The sequence below is a fragment of the Aptenodytes patagonicus genome, chromosome 4 (genome assembly GCF_965638725.1).
Source record: "Aptenodytes patagonicus chromosome 4, bAptPat1.pri.cur, whole genome shotgun sequence".
Taxonomy (NCBI): Eukaryota; Metazoa; Chordata; class Aves; order Sphenisciformes; family Spheniscidae; genus Aptenodytes; species Aptenodytes patagonicus.
Genome location: NC_134952.1, coordinates 47,953,867 through 47,971,800, shown reverse-complemented (window position 1 = coordinate 47,971,800; position 17,934 = coordinate 47,953,867). Strand labels below are relative to the sequence as shown.

General features: G+C 40.0%; 1 protein-coding gene across 1 annotated transcript in view; it reads left to right on the top strand.

The window, feature by feature from the left end:
• The window catches only part of RXFP1 (relaxin family peptide receptor 1), a 57,961-nt gene that overhangs the window by 30,739 nt on the left and 9,288 nt on the right, over nt 1-17,934 (top strand). Inside the window, exons 3-12 of the mRNA XM_076336610.1 lie at nt 8,023-8,127; nt 8,981-9,086; nt 10,363-10,434; nt 12,039-12,110; nt 13,173-13,244; nt 14,088-14,159; nt 14,949-15,023; nt 15,306-15,377; nt 16,280-16,351; nt 17,071-17,142. Coding sequence (XP_076192725.1) covers nt 8,023-8,127; nt 8,981-9,086; nt 10,363-10,434; nt 12,039-12,110; nt 13,173-13,244; nt 14,088-14,159; nt 14,949-15,023; nt 15,306-15,377; nt 16,280-16,351; nt 17,071-17,142 — 790 coding nt within the window. The remainder of the gene's footprint in view (nt 1-8,022; nt 8,128-8,980; nt 9,087-10,362; nt 10,435-12,038; nt 12,111-13,172; nt 13,245-14,087; nt 14,160-14,948; nt 15,024-15,305; nt 15,378-16,279; nt 16,352-17,070; nt 17,143-17,934) is intronic.

Sequence of the window (17,934 nt, the reverse complement as noted above, 5' to 3'; positions counted from 1 at the left end):
TGTATGAGAGACAATTCGGTTTTGAGCCCTAGATAGTGAATTCTGTTTATGAAGCAAAAAGAAAACACTTGGAAGTCAGCAGCATGCTCAAAATATAGCAAATACTTGGCAAAAGATCAAATTTTCAAGCTTCACATGGAAATTTTTCATATATGGCCAAATTTCATTCCCACTGTCGTTGCCATTCATTCACAGTATATGGCACTGAAATAATCAGGTTTACACTGTTGTGCAAATATCAGCAAATTGAATAGCTTTGCTGAAGTTCTGGAGGCTTTTAATCAATTTCATTATTGAGATCTTTAAATATTGTTGATAACTAAGAGGAACTTCTGCATTTCACCAGACTTTTGTCTCTTCTGGTCTCCACTGTAGTGGCTTACTGCTAAGGGAACTTTCAAGCAACACAGGATTTTATAGATGTATTCATGCTATTAGCTTATTTTAATTTATTCTGTCACATTTATTTCAAAAATTGTAAATACTTTGAGAAAAACAATATAAAATTGGATTAATCTATATAGATTAAAAGTATTGTTATACAGACTGGAAAACTCCCCTATACAAATGTTTCACAGGAATAAAGCTACAATATTGAGAAGATATTTATCTTCTGGAAATTTGAGCCTGCCTATTTTCTTAAAAGTTGCACTGGATTAACTAAGTTCTTTTAAAATCAAGAATAAACTTGTGTAAGCATGTAATCTAGCTCATCCAGAGAAGTGTAAACCTTATTTGAATTGATTTAATTCCTGTCTGGTTTTCTGTGATTGCGTTGTCACGTATAAGTAGGCAAGCTATGTTTAAGGTAATCAACCAGCAGAGGAAGCAGTCAGTGTGCAGTGGCACACAGTTTGGTGTGGGGTAAGTCGCCTTTGCCTTGACTGGTAGGTGTCCAGTTTATAGGTTCTTCATTTTTTGCGCTTGGGTATCTAAATTGGGGCTGTGAAATTCACTCCCAGAGTCGAATGCTCCAGGCATTGCAACACTCCTCTTTGTAAAATCTCAGTGTGGTTTTGGTCTTACTGTAAGTTATTAGGCTGTATCAGTATGCCCCAACGCCGTGGAAAAGGGCAATTACATTCCTTCATCTGTAAACATTTCAAAAGGAACTGCTTCTTGTCTGGAGGATACAGGTTTTCCTTGTTGTACTAAAAGATATCTTTGTGAAAAGCCTGAAGTCATTTCTTACAGCAAGAGAAAGTATATTTGAACAACTGGCAGAAAGAAATACGTCCGTGGGTTATGACCACCAAAGGCAAAATCAAAGGGTGACACAGTGTCTCTTTAGAGTGCTTATGCATTTAACTGATAGCATTTCTCTGCATAATAACCCATGACGACATGGCCGAGAGAAGGGGAAAGTCGTGTAGATAACGTCCTTTTCATAAGCTCCAACCTAAGCAAGAGAGGTATCTTTAATTGAGTAAAGCTGATATTTTCTTGGATCTGTCACTGAGCAGATTATTCAAATCTGTAGTTTGTCAGGATTAACATACTCTCTCTCATTCTCTTTTCCATCAGAAATGGTAATTTGACAACATTTAGCAAGGAACAGTGTATTAATCAGTAGTCAAATAAGTCCCATTTACAATTACTCATTTTGCTTATCCCATGTAGGGGAAGATTTGCTGATGCCTTTTTTTCTCAGATCTCATTTTTACTGAAGTGCAGCCAACAAAATCTATTTTAGAACTGGCTCGGGAAAAAGTAATTTCTCATCTGAGCTGTACTCCCCCAAATGATAGATTTGGGATTTCAAGACCGATACTCTTACCGGTCATTTCTTAAAGTGTTTGGAGAACCTCATCGCGACAGAGGTAAACAGGTCACAGACCGACCATATAAACTCTAAACGATCACAAAGTGATTTACAGTTCTGGAGTTGAGTGCTTCACTGAACGGTTGTACTAAATATAGTTATTTGCACAGTACATTCTTCTGGGATTTGACAAAACAGTTTGTATAAAATAAAGACTGTCCCAGGCTTGGGCACAAAACTTGGCCCAAAGCAAACATTTCTGAAGGTCAGAAAACTTTGAATAACTTGTTTTGTTATATTCAGATATGCCTTTGTATTTCTAGTAGAAGGCAGGAAAATCAATGCCATGAGAAAAGCCTGTTATTTCAAACGAACCGACCAGAAACTCCAGACAACTGGAACGCTTCCAGTACAAAATAGTCCATCTTCTCCCTTCTCTGTGCTTTTTTTCCCCCTTCTCTTTTATGGCCACCCAATAACACACAGCTGCCTCTCGACTTCCTTGAAAATGCTGGTGAACTTCCCCTTCGTAGTGAACGGCTCCCTCATTCCCATTAGTGTAGGAGGCACTGCTCATGCTTTTTCTCTGCAGATGTGAAGCAGTGGTGGTCACCTCCTGTACATGCTTTGTCACACAGCAAAGCACTTTAAAAATACTAAAAGGTGGAATAAAATCTCATCTATCCACTCTTTAGTGTCAGAACTAGGGAAATGCAGAAAAATGATACTTTATATGTTCATTGGCTTACAGGAGGATTAGAATTTATGACTTTTAACTATATATTCAGAGCATGCAGATAAGTGGTTAGTTGTCCAAAACTTTCTATGAATGCAATTATGAATTAGAAAGTCCAGAAATATTGAGTCAGTATTACTGACTGCAAAATATTTATTCGGTATGATTATACTCCAAGAATAATCTCATTTTTAATACATCTTTACAAATTTCTGCTTAAAATCCTCAATGAAAGATTCCTTTCTTCTTAAATCTCACCTCCTCTGCATACATTGTATTCCCACTAGGTTCTTCGGGTCGCAGTTGCTGGGTCCAGTTTTGCAAATGAAAGTCAATGGATGTGCTCCAGTTAAATATTCAGAAATAGTGACAGGGGAAACCTCATTACAACCCTAACTACAGGGCAGTAGGTTTATAAGGCACTCACCACTTGGCAAAGGATCTGTTCTCATCACTTCATCAATTATGGATTCCACGTTGCAGTTTTGTGAGCTGGTCCTAAAACTGAATTTCTGCTGAGCATTTAAAACAGGCAGGAGCAGTATTTCCGAAAGTTTGCCAACACCTTTCATTTTGTCCAAAATGCATTAGGCTGCTTCTGAGTATCAGCTTAATGATCTAACCAGGCAAAACTGCTAATGAATCAGAGCATACCAGGTGCTCTCGAGAAAGTTAGTAAAACGTGCTTAAATGCCTTCTCTGGGTGGGAAACTGGCATTCTTGCAGGACATAAATTAATTCACATGATTTTTTGAGTAAAGAAGGCTACTTAGACCATGGGACTTGCTTTGAGAAACCTGGTCTACTGGGGGCTGACGGGGTCCATCTGTCAGAGAAGGGGAAGAGCATCTTCAGTCATAGGCTTGCCAAGCTGGTGAAGAGGGCTTTAAACTAAAGTTGCCAGGAGAGGGGAACCTCAATCCATCCCACTCCTACCAGTTTGATGCCAGGGCCAGCAATAGATGCCCAGAGCCTGGAGAAGGAACACAGTTCAGCAGGAGAGCGCCTGAAGAGCAGCACAAAGGAACTCCAGCCAGTAAGACAGCTTCATCGGGGGCCCAACTTCAATGTCTCTATGCAAACACACGTAGCATGGGGAATAAACAAGAGGAGTTGGAGACGTGCGCATGCCTGCAGGGCTACAACCTTATTGGCATCGTGGAGGCGTGGTGGGATGGCCTCTATGATTGGAGTGTTGGGATGGAGGGATACAGGTTCTTCAGGAAGGACAGGCAGGGGAGATGAGGAGGGGGTGTCGCCCTCTATGTCAATGACCAGCTGGAGTGCATGGAGCTCTGCCTGGGGATGGATGAGGAGCTGACCGAGAGCTTGTGGGCCAGGATTAAAGGGAAGGAAGAGACAGGTGACGTTACGGTGGGGTCTGCTACAGGCCACCTGACCAGGAAGTCAGAGTGGATGAGGCCCTCCATAGACAGATAGGAGCAGCCTCATGCTCACAAGCCCTGGTCCTCATGGGGGACTTCAACCACCCCGACACCTGTTGGAGGGGCAACACGGCAGGGCATAAGCAATCCGGGAGGTTCCTGGAATGCGTCGATGATAACTTCCTTCTCCAAGTGGTAGAGGAGCCAACGAGGAGAGGTGCTATGCTGGACCTTGTTCTCACCAATAAGGAGAGGCTGGTGGGGAACGTCAAGCTCAAGGGCAGCCTGGGCTGCAGTGACCACAAAATGGTGGAGTTCAAGATCCTTAGGGCACCGAGGAGGGCGCACAGCAAGCTCACTACCCTGGCCTCCAGGAGAGCAGACTTTGGCCTCTTCAGGGATCTGCTTGGCAGAGTGCCATGGGACAAAGCCCTGGAGGGAAGAGGGGCCCAAGAAAGCTGGGTAATATTCAAGGATCACCTCCTCCAAGCTCAGGAGCGCTGCATCCCAACAAAGAGGAAGTCAGGCAGAAACGCCAGGAGGCCTGTGTGGATGAACAAGGAGCTCCTGGACAAACTCCAACACAAAAAGGAAGCCTACAGAGGGTGGAAGCAAGGACAGGTAGCCTGGGAGGAATACAGAGAAATTGTCCGAGCAGCCAGGGATCAGGTTAGGAAAGCTAAAGCCCTGATAGAATGAAATCTGGCCAGGGACACCAAGGGAAACAAGAAAAGCTTCTATAGGTACACCGGGGATAAAAGGAAGACAAGGGAAAATGTGGGCCCTCTCTGGAACGAAACGGGAGACCTGGTTACCCAGGACACGGAGAAGGCGGAGGTACTCAATGACTTTTTTGCCTCGGTCTTCACCGGCAAGTGCTCAAGCCTCACCGCCCAAGCTGCAGAAGGCAAAGGCAGGGACTGCGAGAATGAAGAGCCGCCCACTGTGGGAGAACATCAGGTTTGAGACCATCTAAGGTACCTGAAGGTGCACAAGTCCATGGGACCCAATGAGATCCATCCGCGGGTCCTGAGGGAACTGGCAGATGAAGTTGCTAAGCCACTATCCATCGTATTTGAGAAGTCGTGGCAGTCCAGTGAAGTTCCCACTGACTGGAAAAGGGGAAGCATAACCCCCATGTTTAAAAAGGGAAAAAAGGAAGACCCAGGGCCTGGGAAGATCATGGAACAGATCCTCCTGGAAGCTATGCTAGGGCACATGGAGGACAGGGAGATGACTCGAGACAGCCAGCATGGCTTCACCAAGGGCAAGTCCTGCCTGACTAACCTCGTGGCCTTCTGTGATGGAGTGGCTACATCAGTGGACATGGGAAGGGCTGCAGATGTCGTCTATCTGGACCTCTGTAGGGCCTTTGACACGATCCCCCACAACATCCTTCTCTCTAAACTGGAGAGGTATGGATTTGATGGGTGGACTGTCCGGTAAAGGGTGAGGAATTAGTTAGATGGTCACCTCCAGAGGGTAGTGGTCAATGGCTCAATGTCCAGATGGAGACTGGTGATGAGTGGTGTCCTGCAGGGGTCCATATTGGGACCGGTACTGTTTAATATTTTCATCAATGACATAGACAGCAGGATCGAGTGCACCCTCAGCAAGTTTGCAGATGACACCAAGCTGAGTGGTGCGGTCGACACACCGGAGGGACGGGATGCCATCCAGAGGGACCTGGACAAGCTGGAGAAGTGGGCCCATGTGAACCTCATGAGGTTTAACAAGGCCAAGTGCAAGGTCCTGCACCTGGGTCAGGGCAACCCCCAGTATCAATCCAGGCTGGGGGATGAAGGGATTGAGAGCAGCCCTGCCGAGAAGGACTTGGGGGTGCTGGTGGATGAAAAGCTGGACATGAGCCAGCAATGTGCGCTCGCAGCCCAGAAGGCCAATCGTGTCCTGGGCTGCATCAGAAGAAGCGTGGCCAGCAGGTCAAGGGAGGGGATTCTGCCCCTCTACTCTGCCCTGGTGAGACCCTACCTGCAGTACTGCACCCAGCTCTGGAGCCCTCAGCATAAGAAAGACACGGACCTGTTGGAGCGGGTCCAGAAGAGGGTCACAAAAATAACCAGGGGGATGGAACCCCTCTCCTATGAAGAAAGGCTGAGAGAGTTGGGGTTGTTCAGCCTGGAGAAGAGAAGGCTTTGGGGAAACCTTCTTGCAGCCTGTCAGTACTTAAAGGGGGCTTATAAAAAAGATGGCGGCAAACTTTTGAGCAGGGCCTGTTGTGACAGGACAAAGGGGAATGGCTTTAAACTAAAGGGGGGTAGATTTAGACTAGGTATAAGGAAGAAATTTTTTACGCTGAGGGTGGTGAAGCACTGGCACAGGTTTCCCAGAGAGGTGGTGGATGTCCCATCCCTGGAAACATTCCAGGTCAGGTTGGACGGGGCTCTGAGCAACCTGGTCTAGTTGAAGATGTCCCTGCCCACGGCAGGGGGGTTGGACTAGATGACCTTTAGAGGTCCCTTCCAACCCAAACTATTCTATGATTCTATAAGGCACTTCTCAAGTCTGTCTTTTCTCTTAATGGAGAAATTCCTGAAGACAGAGATTTTAGGTTGCTTTGAATCTTTTCTCTTTTCAATTTATGCATAACAAACGAATAGCTAGATAAAAGATAGTTTTCCTGAAGTTACTTAGTCTTTCATAATATCTATTAATCAGCATGTATAGTACATCTTTCCAGCTTAGGCAGCAACAGGGCAGGCAGCTCTCAGAACAGCTCCATCTGCTGACACCCCGTAGGCAGGCTTCAGGAGATGCCGTCAAGGTAATTCCCCTGCCTAGCTGAGAAAACAGCTGAGTTGTAATCTGACATGAAAAAGGAGATGCCATTTCAGAATGGGAAAAATTGCAAGAAGTAAATACATTTTATTTCTTCCCGCCTATTTTGAAGCCAATAGTTATAGTAGTAATGCTTACTTGAATACGTAGATTTATAGAGAAACATCCATGAGGAATGGTATTTAAGTATAACTAAACTATTACCATGGGAAAGGGGCGGGGGGGAAGACCATTGCTAGCATATCATAAATGTGAAACTAAGACTGTAATGACTAGCAAAGCAGAGCCATCCTCAGAGTTCTCATATAAATGTTGTTTGACAGTAGGTATCGTTACAATTTAATGCTTTCAATTATCACTGGTGCTTTGACTCACCAGCTGGTGAGTGCCATCCTAAGGAGCATTTCTGCTGCTGGTGCATATTCATTACATGAGATGCTTTAAACTAAAAAGATGTGGGTGTTGTCAAAGCTTAAGAGAGGTGAGACTCAAATTAATAAAACTAAATCAGATCACAGCTTTTAAAGGTAAGTTGTTGGTTGGGTTGGGTTTTTTTTTGGTGGTGTGTATTCTTGCCCTGTTTTGGAAGTGGTTACCCGATCAGTTAATTTACAGATGTCAGATATACAACAGACTTCCAAGAAACAGGTCTCTAGTTATTTCCAGCACCACTGTATCTGGAAATCCCCATTTGTGGGAAGGAACTGAAAGATCTGCTCTTCAATTTTCACCTTTATGGCCATAATCCACTCTGTTCCAGTACATCTATGCACAGTGACCAAACTGGTAATATGGAATAATGCTTTGTTTAAGAAGATGCATATTAAGCTTAACTTAAACATACTGACTTGAATATGTTACACCATGTCACCCATTTTCTTGAAAAGCAGTGTTCATTTGGCCTTCATCTAGATTTTCAGGAAAGAAATTATAGGCTGTGATAGTGTGAGACAGCCCTCTGAAAGAAGTAGTCGGAGGCGTAGTAATCATTTGAGCTTTCCTGGACAAAGTGACAAACCCGCACGTTAAGGAGGTAGGAAAATATGGTTGCCTCTAGTTTTTAGACTCCTACATAAACAAAAAGTTCTGAAGTGAAAGATGATACTTTTTCAGTGCAACTGTCACAGAAAATATTGTTGTTGAGGGTGTAATAAGCTGTTCCTACCATGCAGCTCATAATCTCCGTACATACCTGTGATTAGGCAGCTGTATAAAGATAAGGTCATCAAATGGTCTATGAAATGTTCTGGAAAAATCATGTTATTGAGATAAAAATTGAGGCAAAAAATTGATGCAACTAAATTTCTATTATAATGTGTCTACTACTTGTGTTTTTTTATTAGAAGACAACAATGGATGGTCTCTGCAATTTGATAAACATTATACAAAGGACAACTACAATAAACTGAAATCTCTGTATGCATTTCAGACAAAGACACCTGAGTGCTGTAAGTAATTACAGATATTATTTGTGTGATTATTACTGATGATTCCTACAAAGAAATACATAGCAAATATGCTTATCAGAAAGAGAAATACAGTGCAGTTTCATTTATAGTAAAACAGAATTAACATCTCAGAAGAACAAATGCATTGAAGCTAATTTCAGTTCCATTAAGAGTGATTCATTTTCTGTAAGAGAAGTGTGAAACATATGCCAATTAGGAGGGCAATATAAATGTATATCTGAATATATTAGTACAGCTAGAAAGACCATGAAACACATATCTTTCAGAGTGAAATGAAGGCAACATTCCTCCAAATTCACTTCTTCATGCATCAAATGATTCTTGCAAACCCCCTCCGCTCCTGCTGGCATTCATCCCTTCGTACAGATTTTCTGACTCTGCTGGCTACTATGAGCACTAACTTAAAGTGCAGAGACAGGGGGAAGGGAGCAAAGACTTCCGGACCCATTTTCATCCCATTTGCACCTGGACAGAATTGTGCTCATTCTAGTAAATGTAAGAGGACTGAATAATCTAAAAAAGAGCCACAAAAAATCTGAAAAACTGCTACCATGCCAGATTCCTGTATATCAAGCCTAAAGCTCAAGAGCTTTTACAAGCTCTTTCACAGAGGTCAGGAGGTAACATAATTTTTTGTGTCCCTTTATATTTATTGTTAGGGTCTTCCCAGGTCTAAACCAATTACGTACAAACATGTGCCTTAATTTCTGTTTAACACAGCCTGGTATGTCTGTCTTTGTGCTCACTGTTCTTTTACACCATATTTCTTTTCTCCCCATCCCATCACACCACCCATCCAACGTGCCACAACCACGTTCTTGTTCTCACGCAGTGGCTGGTGCTGTGCCAGCAGAGTGTGCCTGCCAAGGGCTGGAGATCTTCTGCGACGCTGCCGAATTGCGTGCTGTCCCGTCAGTCTCTTCAAACATAACCATAATGTAAGTAGAGCAGAATCATAGAATCATAGAAAAGTGGTCTCTTGCTCTGTTCAGGCTTGACTATCCGTCCTACAACCTTTTCACAACTACAGCCTTATAATTGTGACCAGTTGGCTCAGCTGGTGCTCGTGAAAGCAGTGTCTCTCTGTTGACAAGTCCTTTAATGTTTTAAGTACAGATTTTCCCTGCATGAAAGGAGAGAAAAGGAACTGAAAAACTCTGTGTGAAGTGATCGTTTCATATTTGTAACAGTGACTTGAGCTAGCAACAGTTTCAGGAAATCTAAAGAAATCTTCAGAAGAAATGTTTCCTTTTAAGACACAATGCTTAGGACCTTTTTATTATTCTGTGATCCTGCCAGTATTCCCAGTCTATACTCCTGCCAATAAAGTCAATAACCTTGAACTCAGTGGAACTACCTGCTTGAGCAAATCTTTTTAGTTCTCATTTGATGTCTCTCAATATGCTGTTATTTAAAAGGATTTAATCTGGGCTGGGTCATCATACAGATACGTATGTGTAAGCCAAACTTTTTGAAGAGATCAGGGAATGGTTGATATTGCTTTTAGTTTGCACATCACTGTTTGAGAGGCTGTCTTCTGCGTGATGAGCAGAGGGCAGCATCATGAGTCCTTACCTGAGGATATTCTCTGTAGAGCAGGGGTACGGATCTTTCTGTTCGGTACCAGTTTGTGCTCACGTGTGGTACCGCAATCCTTCATAACGAAGATTGATGTGGAATGTCAAATATATATTTAAACTGGCTGTTGGCTCAGGGTCAACCAAGACTTCAAAAATAATGCCTCAGTTCTAGCTTTAGAAAAAGCAGTGAGTCGGTTCAGCTGGCTTTCGGGACAGACTCTCTTCTAATCCAACCATGCCCTGAACAAATTTTGTTCTTGACAGGACACTTGAGTCGGTGGCCAACAGAGATGGGGACATAGGGACACATGCACTGGGAAATAAGCTCTATATGCATTTGAGGTTTGAAATAAGTCTGTGGTTTAGTTAATACTCAAATCTTTTTAACTCTTAGATTTAACTATTATTTTGTCAGTTGCTCTGGGGACATGGAATAATATTTTTTTATGATAAAGTATTTGGCTTACTCCTTAAATAGGTAGAAATATTCAGACAAACAGAGATAGCATATTCAGATGGTTTCATGTTGCTTTTATTATTTATCAGTGTGAAAGCTGCTCTTATTGAATAACAAAAGTGGTAGCACTGTAGGAAGCTGGGAGAGTAGTTTTACTGTGTGCATTCGTTCCTACAGGTCTCTTCAGAGGAATCTGCTAAGGAAACTTTCTGCTGACATTTTCAAGAAATACCAAGACCTTAAAAATCTGTAAGGGAGTGATTCAACTTAAGATATCTATTTAGTGCCTTAAATATTCATCCTCTTACAAACGCACTTAACATCTAAGTGACGACCCTCGTTTTATACTCAAAATTCTGTTTTGTCTTACCCTTCAGTACCTCATCTAATTGTGTAACCTGTTTGGCTCAAATAGCTTAATTTGATACCTCTCTTTTTGCAAAACCATAATTTCTGCATATTTACTTTTTTTGTATTGACTATTTTATACCAGAAAAATGCTAAACTTTCATCGTGTGTGAAGGAAGTTACATTTATAATGAACAGTAATATGCCAAAAGAAATTAAAGTAACTTAATCCATTTATCCTGCTAAACAAAAGTTTGGAAACTTGAACTTCCCGTTGTCATGGGAAGCTCACTCACATGGCACTTGGTTTTACTCCTAATTATCTCTGCTACCAATTTGATAATGCCCCAACTAGTCAAATTGTTATGGCAACACAATGCTGTGTTATGTTTTATGAGGTGTAACATATATATTACTCAAAGATCATAGCCTTTAACAAGTTTGCTTTATATGGGATTAGTGAAATTAAGAATTAAATGCAAAAGTCTGGAGTAGGGCTCCTGCGTCACCAATTCAAGGCACTTAACATGCCTAGAAAACTTACTGGAGTGTAGCTTTCAGGGAAACTGTGCTGTACTGCAGCACCACCTTGCGTTCACAAAGTTAAGTGCCATTATTACCTTAAAGTCTTGAAAAACACGTTTTCATTAAAAGAAATACGTCTGTATCTATTAGAAACAATTTGTTTCTAATATTAATTTCACACAATTCTGATCGATAACTGTACATTTTCAGAAGGCTTTTGAGCAGTGTTTGACACAAACCCATTTTGTAAAAGCCAGTGTCAGCTTTCTAACTGGTTTTTAACAGGAATGCATCTGGGTGCTTTATTAACTGTAATTTAATTAAAAGGATTTATATTTAAATATTACTCAGCGAATAACAGTGTAATGCTTTAAAATTATTTGAAAAGGATTTAATGTTTGCAGTTGATTATATTTTTTAACTTATTTTATAAAAGTAGATTAAAAAAACAGAAGAAAAAAGTGTTCTTTAGTTGACAGAAAATTAGTAAGATTCGATTTACATTTTTATTATATTGTCTTAAAAATGCAGCATTTTGAAAATTCTCTGATACTATAACAGAAAATTAAAAAACACATGTTAATTCGACATTTGCTGTGCAAAATTATGTTGCTTGTAGCAGGGTTCTGGCTAAACATTCAGATCAGGTCACAGAGGTGAGAACTGCAAGGTTAGGAGCTAAAACAGGCGGTCACGTACAACCACTTCGTTGTTCATCTCAGGCAAACCACGCGTCCCTTTGAATGTATTTTGCAATGCTGCTGGGAGGGGGGGTATTTCTTTTAAAACACCTTTGCAGTCTTTGCAACTATAGCTGTGAAATGGATATTGTCAAATTTAAGATGTAACAAGTTTGGCAGCTTCTTTTCAAGTACCACACATGCATTCAGTTTAGTTGATAGATTTTAATTGGTTGTTTATGCTTGCTTTGACTTTGCGTGCTTAGAGAATTAATTGTCGTTGTTGTTCTATCTTCTTAGGTATCTTCAGAATAATAAAATCAGAGCTGTATCTGAACGTGCTTTCAAAGGTTTATACAACTTGACAAAACTGTAAGTATTGCTGTTTGAATACTGAAGTAGAGAGCAACGGGAATAGCTCTGAGAGTCGCTCCGGATGTCTCTCTCTCATTTGATTCAATGTTAGGAAGTTGCAAAATGGTCCATATCTGTAACTCAGCAATTGGCTTGAGAAAGCAAAGATAGACTAAGAGCTGTCTGTGCAAGTTATCTGACAGGACAATACTTTGAAAACACAAGTGGGCTCCATACTTCACTCCTGTTCCCCAAATCTGCAGAATGGAAGACAGTATGGTAGTTACCTGCATAAAGTCAGAAAGAACAAAAAAGGAATAAAACAAAAGCAAGAGCTTGTGATGAATCAAAACTCTTTAATGTTGTATTTTGGTTTACAGAAGCAAACCAAATTAACTAGTATTGGTAATGAAAAGAACACTATTTTCTTTATTTTGCAGCAGATTTCTGAAAGATGCTTCTAAATTTAAGGAAAATGCTCGGTGAAAGAGATGATACATAAATTGTGGTGTTCAGTTCAGCTTTTTGTTTCTGCAGCGTTTTTAAAAGGAAATTTTTTTTAAATGTTGTACCTCTTCTTTTTCCGTCACATGAGTGTGGTTGCTCATCTGTTATTATAGCTGCTGCTATTACCTTCCCAGACCATTTATAGTACGCACACACACCCCCGCCCCCTTCATTCCTCAGGCTTTCTTTTTCCATGATTCTGGTATCTACATTTGACTAACGTCCTTAGCTGAGACTGAACGGGATCCTGGGAACATTCATGGAATGAATCACTCCACAGAAGAAAACTGGAAAGGGCCTAAAATACGATACAGTGAAAATATTTAGCTTGCTGTGTTTTCTTATAGATAAGACAAAATGTTCTACATAATTGTTCCAAAAGTCCTCACTACAGAGAGTCCCGCCTTGTTCTCAAAGAAGGACATGAAAATTACCATAATCAAAAATGACAATTATGAAAAAAAAATAGCAGTATTCTGATAAATTATGAAGGAAAAATCTTAAAACTCATTTTCGTGCATATGGTGGTAATTAATCATTCCATTTGTCTATCTTTTGTTGGTCCTGTTTCAGATACCTGAGTAACAACAAGTTAACCAGTTTGAAGCCTGGTGTCTTTGAAGATCTCCACAAACTTGAATGGCTGTATGTGTTTTTCTTATTTGTATGTTTATTTTCTCAAGGAATAATTAAAGCAAGAGAAAGAAATATTTGGATTGCTTTCATTTTTGTGCATAGTAGTACTTTATACGAGACGATAATAAAGGAACTCCTGTTACACTGTGCGAGGTAAAAATCCAATTGACTTTGGTGAGAGCAGAAATTAGTTCTTGGGCCTTAATGGCTCCAATGACTGATGACTTTTACAATACTAAATAATGTTTATTAGTAATTGTTTGCTACAAATTAGTACATGAACTAACTCAGATACTATCAAACAGTAGAAAGAGAATTTTTTGGGCAGGTCTTTTCCCTGTAAATAGTGCTTGAAATGTCCCAGACAAAATGACTGTCATAATTTGAAATAGTGGTTTATTACTGCTTTTCAGACAGATGAAAATGAAATGCTATCTTGACTCAGTCAAGTTATTAAAAATAAGCAAATAATAACATGCCTAACATTTTTCTGTGTGTTTGGAACTGTTGAATTGCCATGGAACAGTTACGTGGTGCTGCTTTATTTTCACAGGGCATCCATTCAAAGTGTCTTGATCAAAGAATTTTAAAAACTTGCAAGAAAACACTTTTTTCTAAGTTGAAAGTAATTACTTTCTCTAAGTTAATTTTTTAAAAAAAATTATATTCTTCTGAAAGGAAATTAATTCGATGAATACCCTGACCTGCTAAGGAGTAGTGCGTTAATTTTTTAAGTAGTTTGAATGGACGTTTGAAGAAATCCACTTCAAAGTATGTTACTTTTTTATCATCTGTTCAATTTAAGACTGCAGACAATTATAAAACTGATACATGTTTTGCTGTAATTTATAGGATAATTGAAAATAATAGGATAAATCGGATCTCTCCATTAATATTTTATGGACTCAAATCACTTATTCTCCTGTAAGTATTGAATAAGAACCAAAAGCGTTATTTAAAAGAACAGAACTGAAAGGACAGATATATGTAAAAGCCTTTTTATGACGACTCTGCTTGCTCACCACGGAGTGCTGGCAGTACACCTGTGGCTTTTTCCTACCTCCAGGCAAGATCTGCTGGAGTAGGGGGATTTTGGCAGCAGCAGACATGCAGTGTCTGGAAAAGTATAGGGAGATGGGTGGGAAAAAATGGTAAAAAGACAACGTCACTGAGAGGGCAAGGACATGGCAGCTGCAGCAATGGGTGCCAGTTGTCCTCCAGAGCCACGGTGCAGGAGGCGGGGGTCCCATGGCTCCTGCCCCCTGGCAGCAGCCTGGCCTCCCTCCCCGAGACCCTGCCCGTAACCTGCCGCTGCCCTCTCCAGACCCAAACAGGAGGGACCCCCTTCCCCTGCAGCCCCGAGGGAAAACTCCCTCCACTTCCCCCTTCCTCCATCACCAATAGAAGTTACGTGTTATGACAGAATAGTCAAAATATTTGTATTAACTTGCTATATTTTATTTAAAAAGCAGTGAAGTGAACACCTTTCCTTTACCTGGTAATTAACAAGTTAAGGATAAAATACTGCTCCACAGAATGCCATAGGAAAAAAATGTAGAATTTTAAGAAAATAATACTACCTCCAAGACTATGAGAAATTAATCAAGCTTTGACTGCCTTTTTTTCAAAAGTACAAACGTAAGAGATATGAATTTTTTCTATAATATAATTTTTGGCAAATATAGCCAGCTATACTATTTTTCTTTTTTTCAGAGAGATGATGAATAATTCTCTTGCTCGTTTGCCTGATAAACCTCTGTGCCAATATATGCCAAGACTAAACTGGTTGTAAGTTTACCTTATTTCACTAGAAAAATATTATTTTGTTGTCTTTATATGGCGCTTCCACGCCACTTTTTCTAACGGGGCGCTGGATCTTACAGAGTGCGCGCTGGGTCACTGCAGGGTTGATGACCTGCAGTCATCGACTAGGTGTGCAGAAAAATTAGATGTCTTGTTCCCACCCTCTTTTGTGCAGTCATTAAGTTCTGGTAGTATTTTTCTTTAATTACCTTAGAATAACTGCCTCAATTTATTTTCAGTGATTGATGTTTTGTTTTTATATCCCAGAGACCTTGAAGGCAACCATATCCATCATGTAAGAAATGTCACTTTCATCTCCTGCAACACTCTAACTGTACTGTAAGTAATAGGATATGCTAGCCAGCCAGACTGAGATACGCTTGTGCTGAACAGTCAACTGATTCATTACAGATAATATAAAAGTTTCCTGACTATCATGGTTATTTAGGTCTCAAGGAGATTGAATTAAAATGCTTGGTTTTAAATGAACACCATACAGAATAACCACTGTTTACATTTGTAGTAAAGTTCAGCTTTGATACATGCAACTATATGAAGCGATTTTGACTGATATTAAGATTTAGAAATTTTCTAGGAGGCAAAAATCTCATAATAAAAAATACATAGCTTGTTTCTTTATTTTAAAGAGTTTGATTGGCTGATTGGTTGGCTGGCTCAGCAGTTTTAGAATTTTCCCCAAAGTTTCCTCAGTGATGTTGTAATCATCTTCAGAAAATCCCTTCAACCTTTTGCTGGAATAGTATGCTCCACGGTACCTGTCACTTTCAATTTTTAACTCTTCTGCGGTACCTGTATTCTTGGCTTTCTCTTTGGTTTTAAAATCCAGGTTGTTCATTTAAGGAGCAAGCCCAGTGGCGGATGAAACATGGGTGAAGGAAGAGGTGCACGGCCATGTGCTTGTGTCCGAGATGCAGTTAGGTCACAAGCCTTCCAGCCCACTTAACCTTCCTCCTGCCTTCAGTCAATTTATACCAGCCTCCTACGGGTGTGTGTGTGTGTGTGTGTGTATATACATGCACAAAAAGATGCGTGTATAGGCAACAAAAGTTATTTATCAAATGGTAAAATGGTAAGCTTCTAGATCCGATTAGCTTGTTAACTGAATTGGGCAAATATTTGAAGATGCAGAGAAGAGAGAATTTTTAAAGTTTATAAAAAGTTCTCTCCAAAACCAAATAGGTGTCAAGAAGCAGCAACATATGTTTGTTTTATTCTTTCAGGGTGATGAGACGAAATAAAATCAGCTCTTTAAATGAAAACAGCTTTTCTTCTCTCCAGATGCTAGATGAATTGTGAGTTGATTTCTTCTCTTACTTGTACAAGTCACAAAGATTTGTAATATATATTGCAAATATCATTTATCATAAATTCTATTTCATATAACATGCTCTGGAGGCAGCACCCATCCTCAGGTTTTTTTCTATATATTTAACAGGGAAGAAATAATGGATAAAATACATACTCTGTATCAATAATACCAGGTTTTTTGCTCACAAGATCATTATGTTCCCTGAATAGAATAATACTAATTAATCTTACATCACCACAGTCTAGGTGCGTGTGACCATTACTCCTCTGTCCACAGTTATTAGGATTTATGTTTAGTGAAAATAAGGAGCAAGGTAGAGAGAAGAACTAAGGGAAAGATGTGCTGGCTAGCCCATGTGAAAGAATTCCCATCACGAAACAATCTGTTTAATTTATTTCCAAGCTCCTACAACCCAAGTTAAGGGTATTTTACTTTCTTTTCGATGTAAATAAAATAATAATAAATGAGGTATCTAATGGCATATCTGAACTAACTAGACAAAGAGAGATCTGGTGGATCTAGCTTCCCACCTTGTTTTAACAGCATTCTTTTGTAGTCCAAGCTTCTGATAGCCTATGTGACAAATAATATCCTATTTGGCAAATAGAATAAAACTGTGTGTCCTGAAATTGCAAAACTGTTTGGTAAAATTACTGAGCCTAGTAAGAACTTACTGCATCCTACCTGTGGCTGTTTCTGCAGAGATTTGGCTAGCAACAAGATTGAATCACTTCCTCCCTATATATTTAAGGATCTAAAGGAGCTTTCACAACTGTAAGGATTCTTGATTATTATTATTATTATTATATATAACTGTATATTACTCATTTGATATGATGCTTTCAGTCATGAATGCTGGGAAAGAAAAGAACACCTTTATTTGTACGCATCATTTAAGCTCTGCCTAAAAAATACTTATCCCAAAAGTAATGCTATATAACATTTTGCCCAGAAGAGTTTTGTAAAAGATGTGTACTTTCATGTCCCAAAAGATAGCAAGTTCAAATTCTACCTTTTTCTAGATCTTGTTATTATATACAAAATGAGCTGTGTTGGCTATGTCATGAGGAATTAATAATTTGAGGGGAATGTTTAATGTGATATCAGGATTTGGCTCTAAAAATAGATCATAAACATGTAAGAGCATCATATACAGATGCCTTGTTTGCAACTGCTTTTTTCCTGTGAAAGAGTTCCAAAAAAGCATGAGGTGGTACAAAACCAGAAAGACATTCTCTCTTTTTCCCATGACGTGTATATAGGCAAATTCTCAAATGCTGCTGCTGGAAAGTCCCAATCTTTCTCGCATAATCTGAAAGAGGCACTAGTCACAAAATTGAGGACCTCTCCAGAGGAGAGGAGGTAGTAGTGGAATAACTTATTTTTGTGCTTCTCCAGCATCCTTGCGATTCATCACAATACACTGGGGCAACCCAGTGTGTACAGCTGCAGTGATTGAGTTTGCACATTTTAGTTACAATATCAAAACGAAAACATGAGGAAAAGTTATAGGGAGAAGAAAAAGGGGATGTACCTAGAAACACTCTTGCACAGAGTGATAGCATC